The following is a 27161-nucleotide window of genomic DNA, read 5'->3' as shown; positions in this document are numbered from 1 at the left end:
CCCACAGTGGCTGCGGTGCCAACCCCCAGCCCCACACTGTCACCCTGCCCCACAGCAGGGCCATGTGTCCCCCAGCCCCACCACACACGTCCTCCCGCCCTCCGCGCTGCCTGCCCCACAGCAGGACCCCACGGCCACGGCCACCCCATGGCCCAGCCGCCCCGCAGCGTGTCACCCTGCGCCCCGCACGGCGCGCGGGCAGCGGCAGGACGCGGGCAGCCTCGTGCTGTAGCTTTATTGCGTGGCGCGGCGCCGTGCCGCGGGGCGCGCGGGGCTCCGTCCGCCGCGCCGCTCACTGGCAGGTGTTGTAGATCTGCACCTGCTGGTTGATGGCGTCCAGGATGCCCCTCATCCTGGCCTCCAGCCCGTCCAGCTGGGCCGCCTTGGTGTCCAGCACGCGCTCGTTCTGCTCGTAGGCCTCCTCCAGCACTGGGGGACGCGGCGGGCTCAGCGCGGCCGCCCGCTCCCGCGCCCGCCGCCCGCTCACCCCGCTCACCTCGCAGGCGCTGCAGCTTGTCCTGCGCCTCGCGCAGCAGCCCCGCGGCCTCGGCGCGCAGCTGGTCGGCCCGGCCGCCCGCCTGCAGCGCGCCCTGCGCCCGGTGCTGCACCAGCTCCTGCGCCGTGCGGTACCGGTCCCGCAGGTGCCCCTCGAGCAGCTGCCGCGACAGAGGGGAGAGTCGGCGCCGCCGCCGTCCCCTGGCCCCGCCGCGCGTCCCCTCCCCGGCTCGCTTGCCTGCTTGGCCTCGTCGGCGCGGGCCTGCGCGCCGCCCGCCGCGTCCTCGGCGCGCGCGGCGGCCAGGCTGGTGTTGGCACGCTTCACCTTGAGGGCGTCCGCCTGGCGCTCCAGCAGCCCGAGCCGCTCCATGGCGCCGGCCAGCTGCTGCTCCGCGTGCGCCGTCTGCGCCTGGATCTGGGCACCGGCACCGTGAGGGTGCCCGCACGGTGGGGACGGACACCACCAGGGTGACCACGCAGTGGCAATGGCACCATCAGGGCGTCTGTGCCCCCCTTGGGTACCCACAGACCCAGGATGGAGACCATCAGGGAACCCGCACGGGGAAGGACACCAGGATGTCCCCCACATGGTGGAGACCGATGCCACGAGGGTGCCCCATGGCAGGACACTGAAAGGGTGCCCATAGACCAAGCACGGCCACCGTGGTCTGTCAGGAGGTTCATGCAGTGGACGGGGACACCATAATGGTGGGGACCGATGGCACGAGTGTGCCCCAGGGCCGTGACGGACACTGCCAAGGTGTCCACGCGCCAGAGACTGACACCACCAGGTGCCTGGGCAGTGCGGACAGGGCTCCAATCATTCCGGGGGGAGCCGGGAGGAGGCCCTTACCGCGCCGAGCGCTCTCTCGCTGTGCTGGATGTCCCCGGTGGCCCCGCGGATGGCGTCCTCGGCCGTGCCCTGCGCGCGCTGCGCCTCCTGCAGCGCCTGCCGCACCGCCTGGGCCGTGCTCCGCACGCCCTCCGCCCGCGACCTGCGCCCGGGGCGGCCGCGGCCTCAGCGCCGGCCGGGGCCGCCGTCCCCGCGGGGCCGCCGTCCCGGCGCCGCGCTCACCTGGCCCGCTGCGCGTCCTGCAGCAGCCGCGCGGCCTGGCGCACGTCGCCGGCCGTCTGCTCCAGGATGGCGTCCACGCTGGCCAGGCCGCGCACCCGCGCCTTGATCTCCTCGGCCAGCCGCTGGATCTGCGCCGGCGAGGCCGGCAGCGACAGCTCCAGCACCCGGCCGGCCACCACCTCGATGCTCTCGGGGTCGGCCCCTTCCTCTGCGGGCAGGAGCCGTCAGTGCCACGCGGTGCCCCCGCGGCAGAGGGGACAGCACGGAGGGTTGGGGACGCACGGGTGGACAGGGCAGGTGGCAATGGGGAGGGCAGCGTGGGGCAGGACGGGGGGGAGCAGGGGCGCAGGGCAGTGCCAGGGCTGCGCGGTGCTGCGCGGGGTTGGACGCTCCACATGCAGCGCAGGGGCCATGCGGTGCCACGCGGAGCCGCGCACGGCGGTGCGGAGCCGCGCGGCGCCGGCACTCACGGCTCAGGAAGGCCTTGACGTGGCCGATGAGCTCCCGCAGCTCCTTGTTGGAGCGCTCCACGCGCGCCCGGGTCTCGTTGGCCTTGTCCAGGGCCGCCTGCGCCCGGAGCCGGGCCTCATCCGCCTTCCCCTTGGCCTGGGCCACCTGGCCGGGGGGCAGAGACTCTGAGCCGGTGGCGGGCGCAGCGCCGGCGCCGCCGGCCCCGCGGCACGCACCTTGTGGGAGAGCTGCGCCACGTCGCTGGTGGCCCGTTGCAGCTCCTCGCGGGCATGGCGCGCGCGGGCCAGCGCGCTGTCCGCCGTGGCCACGGCCCCGCCGCAGCTCAGGCCCCCGCAGCGCCGTCCCCCGTCCTCGTCCCGGCACCCGGCTCCTCCGCACGGGCTCTCGGAGCAGGGCACGTCGGCCGCGGCCCCGCACACCTGCAAGGCGGCGCGGGCTCGCGGCGGCTCCGGGAGCCGTCCCCGCTCCGTGCCCGGTGCCCCTCACCTTCTCGTTGAGCGGGTGCAGGCTCAGCCCGCGCGCCCGCGCCGCCAGCTCCGTCAGCGCGCGCCGGCTGGCCGCGTTGCGCCGGTTGAAGTCGTCCCGGCGGGCGGCCAGCAGCTGCTCCGCGCGGTGCCGCGCGGCCGCCGAGGCGCTCACGGGGCCACGCGGGGCGCGGGAGGCATCGTCCGCCCGGCGCTCGGCCTCCCGCGACTCCGCGTGGGACTGGCGGATGCTGTCGTAGGCGCCTGGGGGGCGGCACGGGCACCGTGGGACCCCTGGCCGCGGCCCCGGCACGGCCCCGGCGCGGCCCTGGCGCGGGGTGCCCGACTCACCGAGGAAGTTGGACGTCTTGAGGGTGTGCAGGCGCTGGGCCAGCTCCGCCACGCTGTGGTTGAGGGCACGCGCGCCCCGCTCCACGGTGCCCAGCACGTGGCTGGCGTTGAAGTTGGCGTCCTGGGTGGCCGTCAGCCGGCCCTCCAGCCGCGTCAGCCTCTCCGTGGCCTCCTCGATCTGCTGCCTGCGAGGAAAAGCGGGTGAAGAGCCGCCACCCAGGCCGCCCCGGGGCCCCGCGCGCCGCCGGCGCTCACCGCAGCCCATCCACGGTGCGCACGAGATAGGTGGCGGTGGCCGCGGTGGCGTTGCGGGCGGCGACGACAGCCTGCGCGGTGGCCAAGCCCTCCTGCAGCCGGCGGAAGGTGCCCTCGAAGGCGCCGGCGGCGCCGGTGTGCTGCAGGAGGCTGGCGCGCTGCGCCAGCGCCCGGGCACGCGCTGCCAGGTCCTGCACCACGCGGTCCCAGTCCCCGAAGCAGGGGTGGCAGGGGTGGCACGCGGGGAACATGCCGGCAAAGCCACGGGCACACTGGTCGCAGCGGACGCCCGAGACGCCGGGCCGGCAGTCGCAGTGCCCGCTGCCGCGGTGGCACTGGGCGCTGGCGACGCCGCGGGGGTCGCAGTCGCAGGCTGTGGGGACAGCGGGCGTCAGGGCGCCGTGGGGCTCAGCGCGGCGCCCGGTGCCCCGCGCCGGCCCCGGCTCCCACCTCGGCACAGCTGCCGCGGGTCGCCCCAGTGGTTCTCCCGGCAGTCGCCGCAGGTCCGGCCGCCGAAGCCCGGCTGGCACGAGCACTGCCCTGTGAACTGAGGGACACGGCGAGGCCCGGGCTGGCACCGCCACTGCCCGTGCCCGGCCCCCCGTGCCCGTCCCCGCGGCGTCTGACCTGGTTGCAGGCGGGCGCCAGGGCGTGCTGGGGGTGGCAGGCGCAGGGCTCGCAGCCCTGCCCGCTGCCCAGGTTCCAGTAGTTGGGGCTGCAGCGGTCGCAGCTCTGGCCCTCCACGTGCGGCAGGCAGTGGCACTGCCCGCTGCGCCCGTCGCACCGGCACTCCTGCGGCCCACAGGTGCTGGGGTCGGTGCCCAGAGCGTTGCAGGAGCAACCTGGAAGCAGATGGGTGCTGAGTAACGAGCGGGGACGGGACAGGAATGGGAGCGGAGAGGGGATGAGGACAGGATGGGGACAGCAACAGGATGGAGATAGTGATGGGATGGACATGGGGAAAGGGACAGCTTGGGGATGGTGATAGATGGGGATGAAATGGGGATATGAGGGAAGAGGAATGGGGTGAGGAGATGGGCACAGGATGGGCAAAGGATGAGAGCACGGGGCTGGGCAGAGGACCCGCAGCCGCGCGCATGGGCAAGAGGCAGCCGCAGGCGTGCAGGGCCCCGGGGACAAGCCGGGCCCCGGGGCGATGCTCACGCCGGCAGCTGTGCCGCGTGGCGTCCCCGTAGTAGCCGGGCTGGCACTCGGCGCAGCGGGGTCCTGCCGTGTTGTAGAGGCAGCGCAGGCAGCGCCCCGTGCGCCGGTCGCAGGCCTCCGGGTCGCTCGTGTCGATGTTGTTGTGGCACTGGCAGGGCAGGCAGCGCCCGCCGAGCTGCAGCGGGTCCCCGTAGTAGCCGGGCGCGCACTCGTCGCAGCGGGGACCTGCGGGCGCACGGAGCTGGGCAGTGCCGGCAGCTGGGGCAGGGGACCCCCAGGTGCCACCACGGGGTGCCCGGCACCCACCTGTGTACCCGGGGCTGCAGTGACAGACGACCTGCTGGGACTGCCCGTCCTGGTGGCACGAGGCGGCGAAGTGGCGGCTGCTGCCGGGCCCCTCCGGGCAGGGGCAGGGCCGGCAGTGCTGCCCGGAGCCCAGCGCCGGGTTCCCAAAGTGCCCGGCCACGCACCTGGGGACAGGCGATGAGCGGGCGCCGGGCCGGCGGGTGGCACCGTGGCCCTGGAGCGCGCCCCGCGGCGCCCCGCTCACCGCTGGCACCTCTCGCCGTCCGTGTGGTCGCGGCAGCGCAGGCAGCTGCCCGTGCGGGGCTCGCACTCCTCGGCGTGCCCGTTGCACTGGCAGGGCCGGCAGTGCGGGAAGCCCCAGTGGCCGGGCTGGCAGCGGTCGCAGCGCAGCCCGTGGGCGCCCTCGCGGCACGGGCACTGCCCCGTGGCGCTGTCGCAGACGCTGCTCACCGACCCCTCGCTGCTGCACTGGCAGGCTGCAAGGCAGGGCATGGAGCACGTCTGCCCTGGGCACGCCACGGAGCAGCCCTCCAGGTACATCCCGCACGGCCACCCCGCTCCCCCGCGGGACACTCACCTCGGCACCCAGCGGGCCCGAAGCCGAAGGTGCCCGGGAAGCAGCGGTGGCAGCGGCGTCCTGCCACGTTGGCCTTGCAGCGGCACTGCCCGCCCTGGGGCTGGCACTCGGCGCTGAGCGAGCCCTGCGGGTCGCAGCGGCAGGCTGCGGGCAGAGCGCAGCGTCAGCGCGGCGCCCCGCGGCACGCGCCCGCCCGCCCGTGCGGCGCGGCAGCACTCACGCAGCGCCCCGTCGTGCAGGACGGCCGACAGGCTGCTCAGGAGCCCGGAGCACGGCTCGGCCACGGGCGGCAGCCCCGCGGCGTGGAAGTGCTGCCCGCAGCGGTACCGCTCGAACGTCTCCCGCCGCCCCATGGCGCTGGGGTCACCCGCGATGAACATCTCCAGCGAGGAGTAACGGGGCAGCAGCACCAGCTGGGGGACGGGGCATCAGGGCACCGTGCTCCTCTCTCCCCCAGCCCCACAGATGCCCCCTGGGCACGACGCGGCCACCCCCTGCCCGGGGGCTGCCCCTCACCGAGTCGATGAGCACGCTGGCGGCGGGCGGCTCTTGGCGGCCCCCGGCGCAGCCCAGCTCCAGGCGCAGGGTGTAGGGGACGCCCTGCTCCAGGCACACGGGCTGGGGCAGCACCACGTACCTGCGGGGCGGCAGAAGGGAGGCAGGGGCAGTTGGGCGCCTCCAGTCCCCTGGCGACCCGCGCAGCCGGGACACTCACCTGGCGCCGGCCGGGAGGCTGGCGGAGAGCTGGTCGTCGGCCGGGATGGTGTTTCCGCAGGGGCTGCTGGCGGAGACGGCGCTGGGCCGCAGCACCCGCAGCCTCACCTCCTTCCAGGGCTCCGGGTGCTGCCGGCAGAGAGCAGGGCGATCGCGGCGCCCGAAAACACACCGGGAGGACCGCGACGGGGCCTCCTGCCCGGGCCTCACCTGCGGCTCGTAGCGGATGACCACGTCGTACTCCATGGAGAAGGGCACGTTGCTCACGTGAAACTCCACCGAGCTGCCCTCCACCACGCGGGCAAAGCCCGTGCCCGTCCACGAGGCCGGGCGCCCCGCGGGGGGCTCGCGCTCCACGACGGAGCCCTGGTGCAAGTGGCAGTCGTGTGACATGAGTCCGCAGGGCGCCTCAGCCGCGGGCACCCCCTGCCCCACCGCGCAGCTGCACAAGAGGGTGCCCAGGCACCCACCTCGCCCTGGGTGCTCAGCCCTCACCTGCAGCAGCCGGGCATCCTCGGCCTCGTAGGTGTAGTGGTCCAGGTTGATGTAGTAGTAGCCGGGCTCCACCTGGCTGCACTGCCGTCCCACCATGTGGCTGCGGCACCGGCACTGCCCCGTCTCCGCGGCGCACCTGGCGCCGGACGGCACCGTCAGCACGGAGCGCCCGCGCTCCCCGGGGCCGCCCCGCTGCCGCCCCCGGCCCGGACTCACCGGTTGTCACGGGCACCTCCCACGTCGCAGTCGCAGGGCCGGCACCCCTGCAGGTCGTGGCTCAGCGCCCAGTGCTCCGGCTGCGGGAGAGGGGGCATCAGCGGGCGCCCGGCTCCGGCTCCGTGTCTCCGAGCGCCGTGCACGGTCCCGGTGCAGCCGTGCAAGGAGCCGCGCGTGGTGCCCTGCGCGGCCCTGCTCACCAAGCACTGGTTGCAGTTGCGCCCGGTCACCAGCCGCTTGCAGAGACATTCGCCGCTGACGGGGTCGCACCGGCTGCCCTCAGCCACGGTGCCGCGGGGGTCACACTGGCACCCTGCGCAGAGAGCGCCCGTGGTGTCCGGCAAGGCCGAGCCGCCCGCCCCGGCGCCGCCGGCGCTACCTACGCTGGCAGCCCTGCGGGTTGGCGGCGCTGAGCCCGAAGAAGCCGGCCTTGCAGCGGTCGCAGCGCGGGCCCCGCACGTGCTCCTTGCAGCGGCACTGGCCCGCGATGAGCCCCCGCGCCGGGTCGTCGGCAGCGTCGCAGAGCCCGCCGTCCAGCGAGCCCTCGGGGTCGCAGTCGCAGGCTGCGGGCACGGGCAGGGTCAGGATGCAGCCGGCCCTGCGCCCCGGGGGCCTCCCCGGCGCCCGCTCGCACCTCGGCACACCGCGGGGTCCCGCAGGTCCTTGCTGGGGTCCTTGTAGTAGAAGGGCTTGCAGAGGTGGCAGCGGCGGCCCATGGTGTTGTGCTGGCAGCCATCGCACACGGCGCCGCTCGCATTGCCCGTGGACAGGTACACGGCCATGTCGAAGTGGCACCGCTGCGAGTGCTCGTTGCAGTCGCACCCTGCGGGGACGGCACCGCGCGCCGCATGCAGCGCCCTCACCCCAAACCCTGGTGCTGCTCCCTGCAGCCCCAAACTCTGGTGTGCAGCACCCTTGATCCCCAAGGCTCCTCGAACATGCAGTACCCTGAACCCGAGCACAGTCTGCAAGAGCCAGTACCCCCGAACACGGCCAACCAGGTCCCCGCACAACCCCAGACCACAGCCCAGCACGCAGGACCCCCAAACTCCCGGCTACAGTGCAACCTGTCCCAGGCTCCCGGCTCCCCGCGCCGGCAGCACTCACTGCGGCACGCGTTGGTGCTGCTGCCCTCGGCCGGGCGCCAGGGCAGGTCGTGGTAGAAATCCTCGCAGCGCTCGCAGTTGAGGCCCTGCGTGTGGTGCTTGCAGACGCAGCGGCCGTGCACCTGCCGGGACGCAGCGGTGAGGGGCACGGGACGGGGACCGCGGGCCACCCGGCGAGGCAGCGGGGTCGAGCTCGCCGTACCATGCCCTCGGCGGCGGCGGCGGGGCTCCCGCTGAGCGGGGCGCACTCCGACGCGTGCCCGTAGCAGAAGCAGTTGCCGCGCAGCACCAGCTCGTAGAGCGCGTAGTAGTACTTCTCGCGGATCTCCCGCCGCGAGTCCAGCAGGTTGTCGCCCAGCGTGTGCAGCTTGGTGAGGTTCACCCGCAGGTTGGTGACGCGCAGCAGGTCTGGGACGGGGAGACGCCGCCGCTGTTGCACACCCGGCTCTGGGGCTGCGCGTGGGTGCGCGCTGCAGGGCTGCGCACTGCCTTGTCCGTCTGGCACGGGTTTTGCATCCCGGGCAAGGGCAGGTTTGGGGGCTCTGGGGCTGTGTACAACGTCCGCGACCTCGCGCTGCTCCGGTGCCCCGGCACGACAGGACGGCTCCCCCGGGATGCAGCTTCCCAGCACGCCAGTCCTGCAGATTCCTCCCCTCCTCCTGCTCCCAGCCTAAATTTAGCCCGGCTGGTTAACCCCCTCCATCTCATCCCCGGTTCCGCTGCAGCCTTTCCCACCGCCCATCCCTTCCTGCTCGGCGCTGGGGCCGGGCCCAGCTCTGGCACGGCCCAGCTCTGGCGCCGCCATCCCGACGCTCCCGCAGGCCCTTCCCTCTCCGTGTCCTGCGCTCGCCGTGACGCAGCCCGACCCCCAGCTGTTCCCAAGGGCTGCAGCCCCCTGCGCGGCCCCTCTGGCTCCCGGGGGCTGGGGCACAGCAAGACATGGGGCCCCTGCAGGCTGGATCCATCTCCAATCCCCTCGGAGGAGCTCGGAGCTGGGGAAGAGCACCCAGAATAGCTGCACCCAAAATAGGGCTGCCAGACTGGAGCCCCTGCGCCGGCGCCACTCACTCTGGATGTCAGGGCTGTAGGGGTCCGGGATGGGGATGGCCGGGTCCAGCACTCGGTAGATCACCTGCGCACACGGAGAAGGCAGAGCGGCAAGCGGGGACACGGGGCAATCCCAACCTGTCCCCGGTGCCGAGCCACATGCATGGCCTGCTCCACATCCATCCCATCCCGCCGAGCTACGTGCCTGCCCTGATCTCATCCTGCCCCTGCAAGCTGCAGCCATGCCGTGCTCTGTGTCCATCCCATCCTGTCCCTGTGAGCTGGGTGCATGTCCTGCTCTGCATCCATCCCATCCCGCCGAGCTACGTGCCTGCCCTGATCTCATCCTGCCCCTGCACGCTGCAGCCATGCCGTGCTCTGCGTCCATCCCATCCTGGCAAGCTGCAGCCATGCCGTGCTCTGCGTCCATCCCATCTTATCCCATCCCGTCCCTGTGAGCTGGGTGCATGTCCTGCTCCCATCCCAACCCTGGGGGCTGTGTGTAGGCCCTGCTCTGCGTCCATCCCATCCTATCCCGTCCCATCCCTGCAAGCTGTATGCATTCCCTGCTCTGCATCTATCCCATTCCATCCCATCCCATCCCTGCAAACTGGGTGCATTCCCTGCTCTGCATCTATCCCATCCCATCCCATCCCATCCCTGCAAGCTGGGTGCATTCCCTGCTCTGCATCTATCCCATCCCATTCCATCCCATCCCATCCCATCCCTGCAAACTGGGTGCATTCCCTGCTCTGCATCTATCCCATCCCATCCCATCCCATCCCATCCCATCCCATCCCATCCCATCCCATCCCATCCCTGCAAGCTGGGTGCATGCCCTGCTTCACTCCCGGCCGATCTGCTCCCCGGTGCCGGCAGCGCCGGGGTCTCACCTCTCCCTCGGTGGAGGGCTCGATGTCGGAGTAGCGCGACTCGCAGACGACGTCGTCGATGCGGCGCAGGGGGCCGCGGGGCACGCGGGGGAAGGCGGCCGCGCAGTCGTAGGCGAAGTAGCGGTAGACCCGCCACGTGCGCCCGAAGTCGGCCGAGCGCTCCACCAGCATGGCCGCGGGGCGGAAGGTCTGCGGGACGCGAGGCTGTGACGGTGCCGCCGGCGCCGCGGCCGCAGCGGAGAGCGGCGGAAGGGCACCCACCCCGGGGGCGCCCCGCGGCGCCGGGGTCCCACCTTGAAGGTCATGATGAGGTGGGTGAAGTGGAACTCGGCCTCCAGGTCCAGCTGGATGCTGACGTGCTCCACGCCTGGGGGACGGCCCGGCCCGGCCCGGCTGAGTCACGCTTCCTCCGCGGGGGCGGCGGCGGGAAGGGAGCCCCCCGGGAGCGCCGCCCGCCCCCGCTCACCGTTCTCCGACTGCCACCAGGCCTTCTTGGGCCGGGGGGCGAAGGTGGTGACGACGTTCTCGATGCGGTGGCTGCCGGCGTTGCTGCGCGCGTCGTAGGGGTGCCGCGAGTCGCACACGAAGCACTTCTTCTCGTCCTGCCCGCGGTGCGGCCGGGGGGCTCAGCGGGGCCGCCGCGGCCGTACCCCCCCTCCGCCGCCACCGCCGCCGCCGGCCCCCCATCCCGCTCACCTGCAGGTGGCTGACGATGCAGTAGGGCTGGGGCCGCCGCAGGCCGCACGTGGACGTGGCGCTCAGGCGCTGCGCTCGCCCCACCAGCAGGTCGCCCGTGGCCGGGTAGCAGCTGCCCTGGGCGCAGCCCTGGGGGGCATCGGGCGCCTGGCCCGGGGTCCCCCCCAGCGCTGCGGGGGCGCAGGGGGCAGCTCAGGCACCGAGCGGGGGCTCGGGGGCCACCGCGAGGGCCCGCAGGGTGGCACTGGGGGGGATGCGTGTCCGGCACTCGGGAGGGGCACGGTGGCCTTGGCGCTGCCGGCTCATCCGGTGCGGCCGGGCCGGATGTCCTCCCCCACCTGCTGCGGCCGCGGGAACGGGAATGGGGACGGGAACGGGGACGGGGACGGGAATGGGGACGGGAATGCCGCAGCCGTGCCGGGCCCCTTCCGTGCCCACCCGGAAACACCCGCGGGGCCTAGCCCCCCAGGGCCGCGGCCACCGGGCGCTGTCGGGTGGCACCGGGCTGCGAGCGGGCACGACGCGCCCGCCGCCTCGACGCCCCGTCCCGCCGCAGCGCCCGCCCTGGCCCCGCACCCCCGGGGCGCCGGGACCCCGTGGCGGGGCCGCGCTCACCGGCCAGGAGGAGGAAGAGGAGGAGGAGGAGGGCGCGGGGGCCGCGCATGGCCGCGCTGTCGGGGCGCTCGGACGCGCTCTCGGGGGCGCTGCCCGCGGGGGCGCGCGGCGAGAGGGGGCGCTCGGCAGGTGCCCGGGAGCCGCTTCCCGTCCCGTGTCCGCGTCCCGTGTCCGTGTCCCGCGCCCGCCCCCCCGAGCCGCCCCTCTCCAAACTTGGCTGCGGGCGCTGCGCCCGGGGCTGCGCGGAAAGTGCGGGACGGATCCCGGCGGAGCGGGGGGCAGAGCCCGGCCCCGCAGCCCCCTCCCCGTGTCGCCAGCCGCGACCCCCCCGGCGCGCAGCGAGACACCGGACACAGCGCGGCCGCTGCTCGGGGCTTTATTTGGAGGCGCCGCGATGCTACCGGGAGCCCGCGGGAGAGGGGGCGCAGGGCAGCGCTCCCCCGGGACGGGGGGCTGCGGGCGCACGGGCAGGGGGCCCAGCACCCGGGCTCGGGGGCCGGTATCCTGCACCCCGGCCTGGCAGGGTGCCCGCTGCACCCGCCGCAGCTGGTGGAGCATGGGACAACATGGGAGACACATCCCGTGCGCCCTCCATGTGTGGGGCTGCGCCGTGGGGCCGGGCTGGGGGGTCCCGGCGATGCCCCCCTGCAGCCCGCGGCAGCCCCCCGGCTCCCTAGCACGTGGCGTAAGCGTTGGCCCTCTCCCGGATCTCCTCCAGCAGCCCCGAGACGCGCCGCTCCAGCGCCTGCAGCCGCGTCGCCTTGGCCGCCATGGCCTGCTCGTTGGCACCGAAGTGCTGCTCCAGCTCTGTGGGGACGGGCGGGCGGCGTGGGGGTCCAGCCTGGGCGCAGACCCCTCGCCGCGCGTCCCCTCGGCCCCGGGCGTCCCCCCTACCTTCCAGCTTCCTCTTGCTGCTGTTGGCCTTGTCCAGGAGGTGCTGGGCCTGCTGCGTGATCTGCAGCACGCGCTGCCGGGCGCCCGGCGCCGCGCCGTCCAGCTCGCTCACCCGCCCCTTCAGCAGCAGGTACCGCTGCGCCACCTGCGCCAGGTCCTGCGGCGGAGCGGAGCGGCGCGGTGAGGCCGAGCCGCCGGCGCCGCCGCGGCTCTGCCCCGCGGCCTCACCTGGCTGAGTGTCCCCGCGGCGGCGGTGGCGAGCTGCGCCTGCCCCTCGGCTTGCTGGGCCACGCGGCGGCTCTCCCGGCTCCGCTGCTGCAGGGCGGCGACGCGCTGCGCCAGCTCCCGCAGCCGCTTCTGCACCCGCTGCTCCTTCCCCTCCAGCGCCTGCAGCCTGCGCTCCGCCTGCGCGAGCGGGGACTGGCTGCGGGCACGCGCCGCGACCTGCCACCCTGCCCTGGCATCTGCCACCCTGCCCCGGTGTCCCCCGCGGGCCTGGGGTATTGGCCTTGCCCCCGGCACACTCACAGCATGGCCCGTGTGCCCATGGCGTGGGCCCCATTCCCCAATGCACCCATGGCATCGACGTGTTACCCCAACATACCCATGGTATTTGCCACGTTACTCCCCCAGTATACCCATGGCATTGGCAGTGTTACCCTCCCAATACACCAGCCCCATTACCCCAGCCTGCCCAAGACTTTGGCCCTATTTATCCCACTATACCCACAGTACCTTTATCCCCCATACGCCCATAGTGCTGGCCCTACTCTCTTCATGCCCAGAACAACAGTCCCGCTCCACTGCGTGCCCACGGTCCCCACCCCTGGAATGCCCCGGCCCCACTGTCCCCAGTGCAGGTGAAGCCCCGTCCCTGTCACCCGCTGGCTGCCCCGCACCTCCTTGGCCCGGCTCTCGGCCGCGCGGATGGCATCCTTGGCGCTCTGCAACGCGCTCCCCGCCGCCGCCGCCTGGGCCTGCGCCGCCTGCAGCGCCCGCTGCGTCCCCGCCAGCTCGTCCCGCACGCCCTCCGCGCGCTCCCTGCGGAGACGCGGCGGCTCCAGCCCCTGCGCCGGCGCCGGCTGCCCGTGCGGGGCCGGGACGCCGCACTCGCCTGGCCTCCTGCCCCTGCGCCAGCAGGCTGCGCGCCGCGGCCAGCCCCTGCGCCGTGCTGTTCAGCACCGCGTCCACGCCGTCCAGCTGCCCGATGCTCTCCTGGATCTGCTGCAGCAGCTCCTGGATCCTGCCGGGGCTGCTGGGCAGCGAGATGTTCAGCACCTGCCGGGCCACCAGCTCGATGCTGGCCGGGTCGGCTCCCTCCTCTGCGGGGACACGGAGCGGGGCCGCGCTCAGCGCCGCTGCCACGCGGCCCCGCGCGCGGCACCCGTCCTGCGCCCGGCCCGACCTGCCAGGAAGGCCTTGATGCGGCGGATGAAGTCGCGCAGCTGCGCCGTGGCCTTCTCGGCGCGCGTGCGGGCGGCCTGCGACCGCCCCAGCGCCTCCTCGGCCCGGCTCCGCGCGCCCCGCGCCAGCTCCTGCACCTCCTGCATCTGCGGGGTAGGGGGGAAAGGGCACATGGGACAGGGCACGGAAAGGGCACGACAGGGACACAGAGCAGATGCAGCAGGGACATGAGCAAGGGGGCACGAGGAGGCAGTACAGCGGGTATCCTCAAGCAGACATCAAGTGCACAGTGAGGACATTGTAAGGACAGCGAGGACACAGCTGTGCCATGGGGCACACGCAGGGCCAGGACATGCCCTGGGGCTGTTCCCCAGCGCTACCTTGTGCGCCGCGGCGCCCAGCTGCCCCAGCGCCGTGTCCAGCTGCCGCGAGGCGTTGCGGGCGCTGCCGAGGGCGCGCGTGGCCACGGGCAGGGCGCCCGCGCAGCCCGCGCCGCCGCAGCGCCGCCCGCCCGCGCCGTCCCGGCACAGGGCCCCTCCGCACGGCGCCTGCGCGCAGCTCCGCTCCCCGGGCGCCCCGCAGATCTGCAGGGCGGCAAGACGCGGGGCTGAGCCGGGGGGCGCGAGGGGGACGCGGGTGTCCCCTCTGGCACCCGTGACCCGCTCTCACCTTGGCGTTGACGCTGGCCACGTGCAGCCCGGCCACCCGCTTCTGCGCCTCCCGCAGCGACTTGCGCTGGGCGGCCGTGCCGCGGCGCAGGGCGGCCCCGCGGTGCCGCAGCGCCCGCTCGGCCGCCCGCCGCGTGTCCTGCGCCCGGCTCAGCGCGTCCGCCGCCCGCTCCGCCGCCTGCCGCGACTCCGCCGCCGCCGCCGCCACCGCGCGCCGGAGCGGCTCTGCGGGCAGCGGCGTCAGCGCCCGGCCGTGCCCGGCCGCCCCCGGCCCCGCGCCCGCCGCTCTCACCGCCGAACACGGCGCCGGGCCCGGCGGTGAGGCCGCCCTCGAGGCGCCATGCGGTGCGGTTGAGCTCGCCCAGCTCGCGGCTCAGCCCGCCCAGCTGCTGCCGCCGCTGCGCCTCCCTCCTCGCCAGCTGCTCCACGCGCTGCTCCAGCTCCTGCAGCCGCTTCCAGAACTCGTCCAGCTCCGTCCTGCAGGAACCGGGTCTCAGGGCCCCGCCGCGGGCGCGAACGCGGCTCCCCCAGCCCAACACCACCCGCGGTCCCCGCTCACCTGGTGTCGTCCAGGCGGTCACCCAGCTGGCGCAGCAGCAGCGAGCCGGGGCTGTCCCCGTGGCCCAGCAGCTGCCCCAGGCGCCCCAGCGCGTCCTGCAGCGCCCGCAGGCGCTGGGGGCTCGGCGCGGGGCCGCCCTCGCGCAGCGCTCGTGCCTCCGCGCGCAGCCGCCGCAGCGCGTCGCGCAGGGCGCCCAGCGCCGGGTCCCAGCGCCCGAAGCAGGGGTGGCAGGGCGAGCAGCGCGGGAAGGCGTCCTGGTAGCCCCGCTGGCAGCGGTCGCAGCGCGGCCCCCCGAAGCCCTCCCGGCACTGGCACTGCCCGCTCTCCCGCTCGCACTGCGGGCTCGCGGCGCCCAGCGGCTCGCACTCGCACGCTGCGGGGACAAGCGCCGTGGGGACCCCCGCCACGCCGAGCCCAGCGTGGCCCCAGCGCCCAGCAGTGTCCCTCAGTGTCCCCCGTGTCCCTGGGATCCCACTGTGATCCCTTTGAGTCCCATAAGGTCCCCAGGGTCCTGCCATGTCCCTGGGAACCCACTGTTTCCCATGGTCCCGATGTTCTCCATTTCCCGTCGTGTCCCAAGGAAAATCCCAAGACCCCAGCATCCCACCATGTCTGCAGGTCCCACTATCACCCCAAGGACCCTCGTGTCTCCAGGGTCCCACCATGACCCTGGGGATTGCTGCTATCTCAGCATCCCAGCATATCCCCAGGCCCCTGTGTCCCCAGGGTCCCACTATGTTCCCAGGGAACCCAATGACCCCAAGGACACTCAAGATCTCACCTTCCCACCATGTCCCAAAGCCTCTGGGTCCTCAAATTCCCACCATATCCCCAGGGTCCCACCTCGTCCTCTTGGTCCAGATGCCCACACCCCCAGAACCTCCCACACCCCAGGGCCTGCCGCATCCCCAGACACCCTGTGTCCCCAAGGCCCCTCATGTCCCCATGAGCCCCCTCCTCCAGGCGTCCCCTGTCCCCGGAGCTCCCACCTCGACACTCCAGCTCGGGGTCTCCCCAGTGATGCTCCTGGCACTGGGAGCAGACGCGGCCGCCGAAGCCGGGCCGGCAGCGGCACTGCCCCGTGACCTGCAGCGGGAGCCGCGCGCTCAGCGCCGCGCCGGCAGCGCCGCGGTGCCGGCGGCCGTGGGGGACTCACCGCGTCGCACGCGGGGTGCAGGGCGCGCGTGGGGTGGCAGCCGCAGGGCTCGCAGCCGTCCGGCCCCCCCAGGCTCCAGAAGTGGGGCGCGCAGCGGTCGCAGCTCTTGCCCTCCACGTTGGGGCGGCAGGCGCAGGCGCCCGACGCGCGCTCGCAGGAGCAGGCGCCCGCGGCGCAGTGCGCGGCCAGCGTCCCCCGCGGGTCGCAGTCGCAGCCTGCGGGGCGGGTGGCCGCGGGGGCCGGGGCGATGCTGGGAGGGCCTTGCAAGGGGGTCCCTTGTCCCCGCGACGGCCTCCTCGCGTGCTGACCCCAGCCCCAATGTCCCCACCGGCTGGCGCTGCCCCCCTGCACGGCCTCGAACCGCGGGCATGGGGCTGAGCCCCCCACAGCCCCTGTGCCCTGCACCACCCCAAACCCACAACAGCCCCAACCCCCTGCATGGTCCTGAGCCCCCCTCAACAGCCCCAACCCCCTGCATGGTCCTGAGCCCCCTCCCCACCATGACCCCAACCCCCTGCATGGTCCTGAGCCCCCCCTCCATAGCCCCAACCCCCTGCATGGTCCTGAGCCCCCTCCCCACTATGACCCCAATCTCCTGGATGGTCCTGAGCCCCCCTCAACAGCCCCAGCCCCCTGCATGGTCCTGAACCCACAGGTAGCCCCAAGTCCTGCACAGCCCCAACCGCCTGCACAACCCAGACCCCCACTCAGCCCCCACCCCCTGCACCGTCCCCAACCCCCTGCGCCACCCCAAATCCCCGCACGGCCCCGACGTCCCCCCCGCCACGCTCGGCGCGGTGCCGCTCACGCCGGCAGCTGCGCTGCAGGGCATTGCCGTAGTATCCGGGCTGGCACTCGGCGCAGCGGGGCCCGGCCGTGTGGTACAGGCAGCGCAGGCACTGCCCCGTGCGGGGGTCACAGGCGCCCGGGTCGCTGCTGTCGATGTTGTTGTTGCACTGGCAGGGCCGGCACGCGCCGCCTTCCGTCTCCGGCGCCCCGAAGTACCCGGGCGAGCAGCGGTCGCAGCGCGGCCCTGCGGGCAGCAGCGCCCGTGGGTGCTGCGGGCAGGCGGCACCCCCGGAGCACAGCCGGCGCCCCCGGCGCGGCGCCCCTCACCGGCGTATCCGGGCGCGCAGACGCACACGATGTGGCCGGTGTCGCGGTCGGCGTGGCAGGCGCTGCCGTGGTAGTGCCGCGTGCCGGGGACGCCGGGGCAGGGGCAGGGCCGGCACTGCTGCCCCGAGCCCAGCACCGGGTCCCCGTAGTAGCCGTCCTGGCACCTGCGGGGAGCTGGGGTGAGCGCCCAAAGGGGGGTCCCCGCGGGGCAGGGGACACGTCCCGTCGCGCCGTCCCGCTCACCGCTCGCAGTGCCGCCCGGCCGTGTGGTCGCGGCAGCGTTGGCAGGCGCCCGTGCGGGGCTCGCACTCCTCGGCGTGCCCGTTGCACTGGCAGGGCCGGCAGTGCGGGAAGCCCCAGTGGCCGGGCTGGCAGCGGTCGCAGCGGCGGCCCACGGCGCCGGGCTGGCAGCGGCACTGCCCGCTGGCCGCGTCGCACGTCCGCGCCGCGGAGCCCTCCGGGGAGCAGGCGCAGGCTGCGGGCGGCACCGCCACGGTCAGCGCCGCGCGCGGGGCAGGAGGACGCGGGTGCGTGGAGGGGACGCGGGCGGCTGAGCGGGCGCATGGACGGGGGGACGAGAGGCGGCCAGTCCGAGCGCGGCGCCAGCAGGTAGGACAGACGGATGGACGGATGGGGGAGCTGGGCACAGAGCATGTCTGCCCACAGGCTGCAGGATGGCAGGATGGAGGGATGGACGGATGGATGGATAGATGGACGGATGGATGGGGGAGCTGGGCGCAAAGCATATCTGCCCACAAGCTGCAGGATGGCGGGATGGAGGGACGGATGGATGGATGGATAGATGGATGGACGGACGGACGATGGACGGACGGACGGGGAGCTGGACACAGAGTGTGTCTGCCAACAGGCTGCAGGATGGTGAGATGGATGGATGGACGGATGGATGGACGGACGGATGTGTGGACAGATGGATGGGTGGACAGATGGATGAGTGGACGGACAGACGGGTGGATGGATGGACGGGCGGATGGATGGATGAGTGGACGGATGGATGGATGGACGGATGGACGGATGGATGGGTGGGTGGTGACTGGAGGCCGGAGCAGCACCCAGAGCCGCGCAGCGCAGCAGGGCCCCACCGGATGGATGGACAAGCGGACAGGAGGACACACACGCAACCGGAGCCACAGGCACCACCGCCCGCGTGGGATTCCCGCTCCCCGCGTCCCGAGCCGCTACTCACGGCTGCAGCCCTGGGGCCCGAAGCCGTAGCTGCCGGGGGCGCAGCGGTCGCAGCGGCGCCCGGCCACGTGGGGCTTGCACTGGCACTGCCCGCCCAGCGCCTGGCACTCGCCACTGCGGGAGCCCTGCGGGTCGCACTGGCAGGCTGCGGAGAGCGGAGTGCGTGGAGCGGGGCTGCCCTGCGCCCTGCGCGGGCTCAGCCCCGTCCTGACCCACTGCAATGGGCTCAGCCCCATCCTGACCCACTGCAATGTGAACCCCTGTCCCCTGCAATGGGCTCAGCCCTGTCCTGACCCACTGCCATGGGCACAGCCCCGTCCTGACCCACTGCAATGGGCTCAGCCCCATCCTGACCCACTGCACCAGGGTCCCCTGTCCCCTGCAATGGGCACAGCCCCATCCTGACCCACTGCAATGTGAACCCCTGTCCCCTGCAATGGGCTCAGCCCTGTCCTGACCCACTGCAATGGGCTCAGCCCCATCCTGACCCACTGCACCAGGGTCCCCTGTCCCCTGCAATGAGCTCAGCCCCGTCCTGACCCACTGCCATGGGCACAGCCCCATCCTGACCCACTGCACCAGGGTCCCCTGTCCCCTGCAATGGGCTCAGCCCCGTTCTGACCCACTGCCATGGGCACAGCCCCATCCTGACCCACTGCACCGGGGACCCCTGTCCCCTGCAATGGGCACAGCCCTGTCCTGACCCATTGCAATGGGCACAGCCCCATCCTGACCAACTCCAATGGGTACCCCAACCCTCCCTCAAGGGACATGGTCCCATCCTGCCCCACTGCAAAGAGCGGATCCCCATCCTGACCCACTGCACCATGTACTCCAGCCCTCTGCAAGGGGCACAGCCCCATCCTGACCCACTGCAATGGGCACAGCGCCATCCTGGCCTGTTTCAATGGGCACAGCCCCATCCTGACCCATTACAACGGGTACCCCAACCCTCGCCCAAGGGCCATGGCCCCATCCCGCCCCACCGCGCTGCCCGCAGCCCCCTCGCGCCCCACGGCAGCGAACGCCGCCCCACGGCCCCGCGCAGCGCCGGGCGCAGCCGCACTCACGCAGGGCGCCGTCGTGCAGCAGGGCCGCGACGCTGCAGACGATGCGGGCGCAGGCCTCGGCCAGGGCGGGCGGCGGCACCATGCGGAAGGCCTCGAGGCAGCGGTAGTGCTCGAGCTCGTCGCGGCGCTGCGCCGCGGCCGCCCCGGCGCCCGCCAGCCCCGGCAGCTCCGGCACCCGCGGCAGCAGCACCAGCTGCGCGGCAGAGCGGGCGCTGGCGGGCGGCACGGACCCTGCCCCAGCGGCATCCGCCCCCCAGTCCCGAGGACATTCCCGTTGGCATCCCCAGCCCCATGAGATCCCCATTGACAACTCTGTCCCCATCGATAACCCCAGTTAATATTCTCAGCCCCATCGATACCCCCATCAATGTCCCCAGCCCAGCAAGGTCCCCCCCATCAGTGTCCCCATCCCCATGGACATCTCCCTGCCTGTCCCCAGCCCCACACGCGGCTCCACGCTGGAGCAGCCGGGGGTCCCTGCCCACCCCACGGTCCCCTAGTCCTTGCTCTTCGCCCCATCCACACTGAGCGCCTGGCGTGGGGCGCAGGGGGCCCCCGTCCCCGTACCGAGTCGATGAGGATGAAGGCCCCGGGGTGGCGCTGGGTGACGCCAGCTCGCTGGAACCGCACGGCCACCTCGTACGGGGTGCTGGGCTCAAAGCAGAAGGGCCGGGAGAGCAGCACGTACCTGCGCGAGGCCGGGGTCAGGGCACGGCAGGAGCCGCCGGACTGGGCCACCTCCCTCTGCCCTCATCCCCATCTTGTCCCCGTCCCTCACCTTGGTGTGCACAGGACTGTCCCCCTCCCCATGCTGTCCCCAATGCCACCACCATCCCTGTACAGCGCTGCTGGCTGTGTGGCTGGGCTGCCCCTGTCCCCATCCCCATCCTGCACCTTGGGGATGTGTGGTAGGCCTGTCCTTGTCCCCGTCCCCATCCAATCCCCATCCCCACCATCCCTATTGCATCACCATCCCCAACACATCCCTATCCCATCCCATCCCCATCCTCACCATCCCTATTGCATCCCCATCCCTATTGCATCATCAACCCCAACACATCCCTATCCCATCCCATCCCCACCATCCCTATTGCATCTCCATTTCTATTGCATCACCATGCCCATCCCCAACACATCCGTATCTCATCCCATCCCCACCCCCATCCCCACCATCCCTATTGCATCCCCATCCCTATTGCATCACCATCCCCAACACATCCGTATCCCATCCCATCCCATTCCCAACACATCCCTATCCCATCCCATACCCATCCCCAACAACATCCCCATCCCGTCCCCATCCCCATCATCCCTGTTCCATCCCCATCCCTATTGCATCGCCATCCCCAACACGTCCATATTCCGTCCCATCCCATCTCGTCCCCAACACATCGCCATCCCATCCCATCCCCATCCCCAACACATCCCCATCCCCAACACATCCCCATCCCATCCCCAACACATCCCCAACACATCCCCAACACATCCCCATCCAATCCCCATCCCATCCCCATCCCATCCTCATCCCATCCTCATCCCATCCCCATCCAATCCCCATCCAATCCCCATCCCCATCCCCATCCCCATCCTCATCCCATCCCATCCCATCCCCATCTCCAACACATCCCTATCCCATCCCTATCCCCATCCCTATCCCCACCCCACCCCACCCCATCCCAGCCCCACGGCTCACCTCTGCGTGTGGGGCAGGCCCTCGCGGTACATCTGCTCGGAGGGCAGCAGGTTCCCGCAGCGGGGGCTGCTGGGCAGCGCCCGGGAGCTGACGCTCACCACGGCCTCCCAGTCCTCGGCCGACTGCGGCGAGAGGCGACGGGGCCGTTGGGGGCCGCGCGGCACCGGGGCCGCTGCCCCGCGGCGCCGCCGGCCGGGCTCACCTCAGGCTCGTAGCGCAGCAGGATCTCGTACTCCATGGGGAAGGGCACGTTGTCCACGCGGAAGGTGAGGCCGGCGCCGTCCCGCACGCGGGCGAAGCCCGGCCCGGTCCACGTCACCATGCGCCCGGCTCCGTCCCGCGCCACCTCCTCCACGTCGGGCTGCGCGCGGGCACCGGCTGAGCCGAACCCGCCGCGACCCGGTCCCTCTCCCCATGCCCGGCCTGCGCCCCGCGGCGGCTGGCCCCACACGTACCCTGGGGGGCTGCTGGCGGCTGCGGCGGGACGGGGCGCGCGGGGGGCTGCGCCGGTGCCGCGCGCGCCCTTTGCGCCCGCTGGGCACCCCGTTGTGGAGCTCCAGGCAGTCCAGGGGCGCCTCGGCCCGCACGGCGCCCTGCGGGGATGGAGCGCGGCGGTGCCAGGAGCCGTCGCGCACGGGGCCGAGCCCCGGACAGGGCGGCCCGAGGGCCCCCGCGTGCCGTGGTGCTCACCGGGAGCTGGGGGTGGCCAGGCCCGTGGCCGGTGGCCTGTTCGGCCTCGTACGTGTAGTGGTCGAGGGGGGCGCAGAAGAAGCCGGGCTCCACCTGGTCGCACTGCCGCCCCATGAGGTGCGGGCGGCACGGGCAGGCGCCGTCCTCCATGGAGCACCTGGGGCAGGAGCCCTCTGGCACCCATCCATCCCTCCAGACCTCCATCCATCCATCCATCCATCCATCCATCCCTCCAGACCTCCATCCATCCATCCATCCATCCCTCCATCCATCCATCCAGACCTCCATCCATCCCTCCAGACCTCCATCTATCCATCCATCCATCCACCCATCCATCTAGACCTCCATCCATTCCCCCAGACCTCCATCCATCCATCCCTCCATCCATCCATCCCTCCATCCATCCATCCATGCATCCATCCATCCATGCATCCAGTCCTCCACCCATCCATCCCTCCATCCCTCCATCCATCCCTCCATCCATCCATCTAACCAGCCAGCCCACCCAAGGCCATCCAGCAGCCCCCTGGGCTCATCCCATCCCTCTTTCCCCATGTCCATCGCTCCCCCCCGCCACAACCCTCCATCCCTGCCCCATCCCACCCTGTCCCCATCCATCCCACTCCTTTCTCCCTCCCCATCCATGTCCCCCCACCGCAGCCCGCCAAGCCTGTGCCCATCCTTCCCCATTCCCACCCGCAGCCCTGTCCCCATCCCGCCCCGGACAGGCCGTGCCACCAGCACCGCGGGCCCCACCGGTTGCTGTAGGCTCCCCCGAAGTCGCAGGCGCAGGGTCGGCAGCCCCCCACGTCGTAGCTCAGGCCCCAGAACTCGGGCTGCAGCGAGACGGGGCCCGCGGGGATGTGGGGCAGCGCCGTGGGGCAGCGCTGTGGGCCCTGGGCCCGGCCGTGGCGTCGGGGCACTCACCACGCACTGGCTGCAGGAGCGCCCGGCCACGAAGCGCTTGCAGTAGCAGTCGCCGCTGATGGGGTCGCAGGGGGAGCTGCCCGCCGCGGTGCCGCGCGGGTCGCAGCGACACGCTGCCCGCGCACACGCCGGGATGGCACCGCGGGACGCCCCGGGACGCCCGGCAGCCCCACGGCCCCAGCCCTCCACCCCATCCCTCCAGCCCATCCTTTCATCCCAATCCTCATCCTATTCCTCCATCCCACATCCCTCCATCCACATCCTTCCAGTCTCATCCATCCATCTCATCCTTCCATCCCTCATTCCTCCATCCCTGACCCTTCGACTCTCCATCCCTTCATGCCAATCCTCATGCTATTCCTCCATCTCCATCCCTCCGTCCCACACCCCTCCATCCCATCCTTTCATCCCAATCCTCATGCTATTCCTCCATCCCTATCCTTCCAGCCTCTTCCATCCATGGTCCTCTTTTCCACCCCTCCAACCCTCCATCCCCATCCCTCCAGCCCAATCCTCATCCTATTCCTCCATCCCCAGCCCTTCAACCTTCCAGCCCCATCCCTCCAGCCCAATCCTTATCCTATTCCTCCACCAGACATCCCTCCATCCCCAACCTCCATCCCTCCATCCCTCCACCGCTCCGCTCCCCGTCCCTTGGGCTCTCCCCGCTCACGCTGGCAGCCCTGCGGGTCGCCGTGGCTCAGGCCGTAGGCTCCGTGACGGCAGCGGTCGCAGCGGGGCCCGGCCACGTTCTCCTTGCAGCGGCACTGCCCCGCGATCATGCCCAGCGCCGCGTCCGTGTGCCCGTCGCACGCGCCCCCGTCCAGCGAGCCCGCCGGGTCGCAGTCGCAGGCTGCGGACACGGGGCCCATGTGGGGCTGGGGTCGCCGTGGGGCAGCCGTGGGGCCGGGCCCCGCGCGGCGGCACTCACGGGCGCAGGCGGCGGGGGAGCGGATGTCGGCGCGCGGGTGCCGGTAGTAGAAGGGCTTGCAGAGGTGGCAGCGGCGGCCCATGGTGTTGTGCTGGCAGCCGTCGCACACGGCGCCGCTCGCGTTGCCCGTGGCCAGGTACACGGCCATGTCGAAGTGGCACCGCTGCGAGTGCTCGTTGCAGTCGCACCCTGCGGGGACGGCACCGCGCGCCGCATGCAGCGCCCTCACCCCAAACACGCAGCACCTTGATCGCGAACCCCGCGCTTGGCACGCAGCCCCAGTCCCCCCAAACCCCTCCATGCATCCCTGACCCCGAATCTTGCAACCCCAGCAGCATCTCAACCCATAAACCACAACCTCTGGGCAGGACCTGCAGCCCCAAAGTGCAGCGTGAGGCACCCGAACCACCTGGCACAGCGGGAGCCCGGAGGGCAGCAGCGCCCCGGGCGGCACTCACTGCGGCACGCGTTGGTGCTGCTGCCCCGTGCCGGGCGCCAGGGCAGGTCGTGGTAGAAATCCTCGCAGCGCTCGCAGTTGAGGCCCTGCGTGTGGTGCTGGCAGACGCAGCGGCCGTGGATCTGGGCACAGGCACACGGATGAGCCCCGGACGCCGGCACTCGTGACGGTGCCCGGCGCGCGGGTCCGTACCATGCCGGGGCTGTGCGCCGGGGCGCCGGGCGCCGGGGCGCACTCGGCCGCGTGCCCGTGGCAGAAGCAGCTTCCGCGCAGCACCAGCTCGTCCACGGCGTAGTAGTACTTGTGCAGCACCTCCCGCCGCGAGTCCAGCAGGTTGTCGCCCAGCGTGTGCAGCTTGGTGAGGTTCACCCGCAGGTTGGTGACGCGCAGCAGGTCTGGGGACGGCAGCGTCAGCGCCCGCCGCGCCGCCCCGTCCCCTCCCTCCCTGCCCCGCCGCGCACCCTGGATGGCCGGGCTGTAGGGATCCTCCACGGGGATGGAGGGGTCCAGCACCTTGAAGATGACCTGGGGGCAGCACGGGACGGCTGAGCGAGGGGCCGGCTCACAGCCCCGCTCCGGCCGCCCCGGCGCGACGCACCTCGCCGTGGCTGGAGGGCTCGATCTCGGAGTAGCGCTGGTCACAGAGCACCTCGTCGACGCGCCCCGACGGCTGCGCCGCGACGCCCGGGAACAGCTTGGAGCAGTTGTAGGCGAAGTAGCGGTAGACCCGCCACGTGCGCCCGAAGTCGGCCGAGCGCTCCACCAGCATGGCCGCGGGGCGGAAGGTCTGCGGGACGCGAGGCTGCGACGGTGCCGCCGGCGCCGCGGGCACCCTGCGGCACCGGGCACCCTGCGGCACCAGGCACCGGGCAGTCCTGCACCTTGATGTGCACGTGGGGCTTGGGGCTGAATGGCACCGGGCCACATTGCATTGGGCCGTGCCATGCACCGTGCCGTGCCACGCACCGTGCCGTGCCACAATGTGTCACACTGCGCCATGCCCCAGCCGGGCCCTCCTGGGCACCGTTACCTTGAACTTCATGATGAGGTGGGTGAAGTGGAACTCGCCCTCCAAGTCCAGGCGGATGCTGACGTGCTCCACGCCTGGGGGGACGGACAGGTCCCGGCTGCAACCCCGCTCCGTGCCCCACACCATCACCCCACAGCCATCCGTGCCCACGGGCCGCTCTGCTGCCCAGCCGGCCTCACCGTTCTCCGACTGCCACCACGTGCGCTCGCCGCCGGGGCCGCTCAGGTAGATGACGTTCTCGATGCGGTGGCTCTCGCGCAGGGACGGCTCCCGCGAGTCGCAGGTGAAGCATTTCTCGGAGTCCTGCGCGGGACGGCGGCTCAGCGCGGGCCGGGGCGGCGCGTGCCGGGCACGGCGGTGCCCGCGGCGCTCCGCTCACCTGCAGGTGGCTGACGATGCAGAACTCCTGGGGCGCGCGCAGGCCGCACGTGGACGTGGCGCTCAGGCGCTGCGCGCGCCCCACCAGCAGGTTCCCCGTGGCCGGGTAGCAGCTGCCCCGGGCGCAGCCGTGGGACACGTCGGGCTCCTCCGCGCCGGCCGGCGGCGGCACCGCGGCTGCCGGGAGCGCCAGGATGGGATGGAGGGGGGCTGTGTCCCTCTGTGCCACCCCTGTGCCCCAGCCGCCGCCGTGCCGCCCCGCGCCGTCCCCGTGTCCCAGCGCGCTGATGCAGCACCAAGCTCCGTGACCCGGAAAGGTGCCGGGGGCCCAGCCACGGCCTCGCGCACGGGCAGGGCAGGCAGGGTCGGGGACAAGTTGGGAGCAAGGGCTGCGGCAGGAGGGTCTGGGAGAGGGGGAGTGTGTGTGGGTGTGCGAGGGATCTGGGGGCTCACGGAGAGGGGGCTGCGTGTGCAAAGGAGCCGTGGGGAGCAGGAGCTGGGTGCTTGACGAGCTGCGGCTGGGTGCACCCATGCACCGGCGTGCGTGGACGTGTGCTCTGCGTGTGTGTGCTCCATGTGTGCTCTGTGTGTTCTGTGTGTGTGCATTGCATGTGTGCTCTGCGTGTGTGCTCTGCATGTGCTCTGTGTGCTCCATGTGTGCTCCATGTGTGCTCTGTGTGCTCTGCGTGTGTGCACTGCATGTGTGCTCTGTGTGTGTGCTCCATGTGTGTGCTCTGCATGTGCTCTGTGTGCTCCATGTGTGCTCCGTGTGTGCTCTGTGTGCTCTGCGTGTGTGCACTGCATGTGTGCTCCGTGTGTGCTCCGTGTTCACTCCACATGTGTGCTCCATGTGTGTGTGCTCCATGTGTATGCTCCGCATGTGTGCCCTGCATGTGTGCTCTGCATGTGCGCTCCGCGTGTGCTCCGTGTGTGCGCTCCATGTGTGTGTTCCACATGTATTCCATGTGTTTGCTCCATGTGTGCGCTCCATGTGTGTGTTCCACATGTATTCCATGTGTGTGCTCCATGTGTGTGTTCCGCATGTATTCCATGTGTGTGCTCCACATGTGTGTTCTGCATGTGTGCTCCATGTGTGTGCTCCGTGTGTGCGCTCCACGTGTGCGCTCCACGTGTGCTCCATGTGTGCGCTCCACGTGTGCTCTGTGCGTGCGCTCCGCGTGCACAGGCACGTGAGGGGAAGCCGCGTGTGCTCGTGGGGGGCCGCAGAGCCCCGGCCAGCAGCGCCGTGCCGGGGGAGCCGGGAGCCAGGTCAGGCGCTCGCTAATCCCGCCGGGCTCAGCGCAGCCCTCGCTGGGATTTGCAGCCGAGCGCCAGGTCCCGGCTGCCGCCCGCCGCGGGGGCCACCCCTCCCGCAGCAATTCCTGCACCCGCAGCGTCCAGGCCTCTGTGGGCACCGGGCAGGGTACCCAGCGCCACCGCCGCGCTTACCCAGGAGCAGAGCGAGAGCCAGGAGGTCCATGGGCAGCCGTGGGCCTGGGGGACACGGAGACGGCGCTGCAACAGGGCCGGGTGCGGGGTCCTGCACAGCCCCAGGGACAGCAGAGGGGCCGGGGCGGTTCAGCCCTGTCCCGGGGGCTGTGACCAAATCCGAGCACCTCGTGGCCCTGCACCGGCCATGCCGGCCCCCTGCCCTGCTCAGGGCTGCCCTGGGTGGATCCATCCCCACCAGTGCTGCTGGCTCAGGTGCCGGTGTCCCCGGGGGTCCCAGCGCCAGGGACCGGAGCCAGCAGCAGCGGAGCAGCCCGGGCAAGGCCAACCCCACAGCTGGCCAAGGTCCCGCTGTTAAATTTAGGCTGGAGTCGCCTTTTGTGCTTTCTTCTCCGCTGCAGCTGCCTGTTTCCAACCGCGTAAGCGCTGGATCAAAGCCTGGCCCGGGCGCTGCCCAAACACATCTTTCCTGTCCCCGCGCAGCAGCCAGGCCGGGCCGGCGCGGTGGGGGCCCCGGGGACACGACGGCAGAGCCCAGCCGGACGCCTGGGCCCCCCGCCCCCGGCGCCATGCCCGTTGGAAGCCTCGACGAGGCG

The 27161-nt window shown here is 72.3% G+C and overlaps 2 protein-coding genes across 2 annotated transcripts; both read right to left on the bottom strand.

Moving 5' to 3' along the window:
• Nucleotides 1–262: 262 nt before the first annotated feature.
• On the bottom strand, nucleotides 263–11002 carry LOC104566877 (laminin subunit beta-2-like). Its single transcript, XM_088528231.1, has 33 exons — nucleotides 10941–11002; nucleotides 10326–10495; nucleotides 10096–10231; nucleotides 9923–9996; nucleotides 9630–9818; nucleotides 8758–8821; nucleotides 7892–8097; nucleotides 7691–7811; nucleotides 7218–7406; nucleotides 6967–7146; nucleotides 6784–6896; nucleotides 6584–6663; nucleotides 6368–6503; nucleotides 6083–6238; nucleotides 5874–6001; nucleotides 5675–5795; nucleotides 5379–5571; nucleotides 5159–5302; nucleotides 4826–5057; nucleotides 4582–4745; nucleotides 4276–4500; nucleotides 3739–3953; nucleotides 3562–3658; nucleotides 3112–3484; nucleotides 2857–3041; nucleotides 2528–2769; nucleotides 2257–2460; nucleotides 2041–2185; nucleotides 1571–1778; nucleotides 1349–1490; nucleotides 734–910; nucleotides 497–656; nucleotides 263–429 (listed from the first exon to the last, which is right to left on the bottom strand). The coding sequence occupies exons 1-33, from the start codon at nucleotides 10987–10989 to the stop codon at nucleotides 293–295; spliced, it is 5355 nt and encodes a 1784-aa protein (XP_088384357.1). The 5' UTR covers nucleotides 10990–11002; the 3' UTR covers nucleotides 263–292.
• Nucleotides 11003–11603: 601 nt separating this feature from the next.
• Nucleotides 11604–26604, bottom strand: LOC148594036 (laminin subunit beta-2-like). The gene is made up of 34 exons (XM_088528232.1): nucleotides 26566–26604; nucleotides 25118–25293; nucleotides 24918–25041; nucleotides 24739–24812; nucleotides 24307–24495; nucleotides 24170–24233; nucleotides 23901–24103; nucleotides 23710–23830; nucleotides 23252–23440; nucleotides 22994–23173; nucleotides 22321–22433; nucleotides 22150–22229; nucleotides 21394–21550; nucleotides 21159–21296; nucleotides 20906–21064; nucleotides 20704–20825; nucleotides 19578–19698; nucleotides 19011–19203; nucleotides 17942–18085; nucleotides 16981–17212; nucleotides 16738–16901; nucleotides 16430–16654; nucleotides 15622–15836; nucleotides 15455–15551; nucleotides 14466–14838; nucleotides 14199–14383; nucleotides 13908–14131; nucleotides 13619–13822; nucleotides 13240–13384; nucleotides 12945–13156; nucleotides 12734–12871; nucleotides 12063–12239; nucleotides 11835–11991; nucleotides 11604–11747 (listed from the first exon to the last, which is right to left on the bottom strand). Exons 1-34 carry the CDS (start codon nucleotides 26594–26596, stop codon nucleotides 11614–11616), a joined length of 5460 nt encoding a protein of 1819 aa, XP_088384358.1. The 5' UTR covers nucleotides 26597–26604; the 3' UTR covers nucleotides 11604–11613.
• Between the last annotated feature and the right edge of the window lie 557 nt (nucleotides 26605–27161).

The sequence above is a fragment of the Tinamus guttatus genome, unplaced genomic scaffold (assembly GCF_059628265.1).
Source record: "Tinamus guttatus ecotype Peru unplaced genomic scaffold, ASM5962826v1 Tinamus_guttatus_pri_ptg000307l, whole genome shotgun sequence".
NCBI classification, from domain to species: domain Eukaryota; kingdom Metazoa; phylum Chordata; class Aves; order Tinamiformes; family Tinamidae; genus Tinamus; species Tinamus guttatus.
The sequence above is the reverse complement of the archived record's forward strand: the minus strand, read 5'-3'. Positions and strand labels throughout refer to the sequence as shown.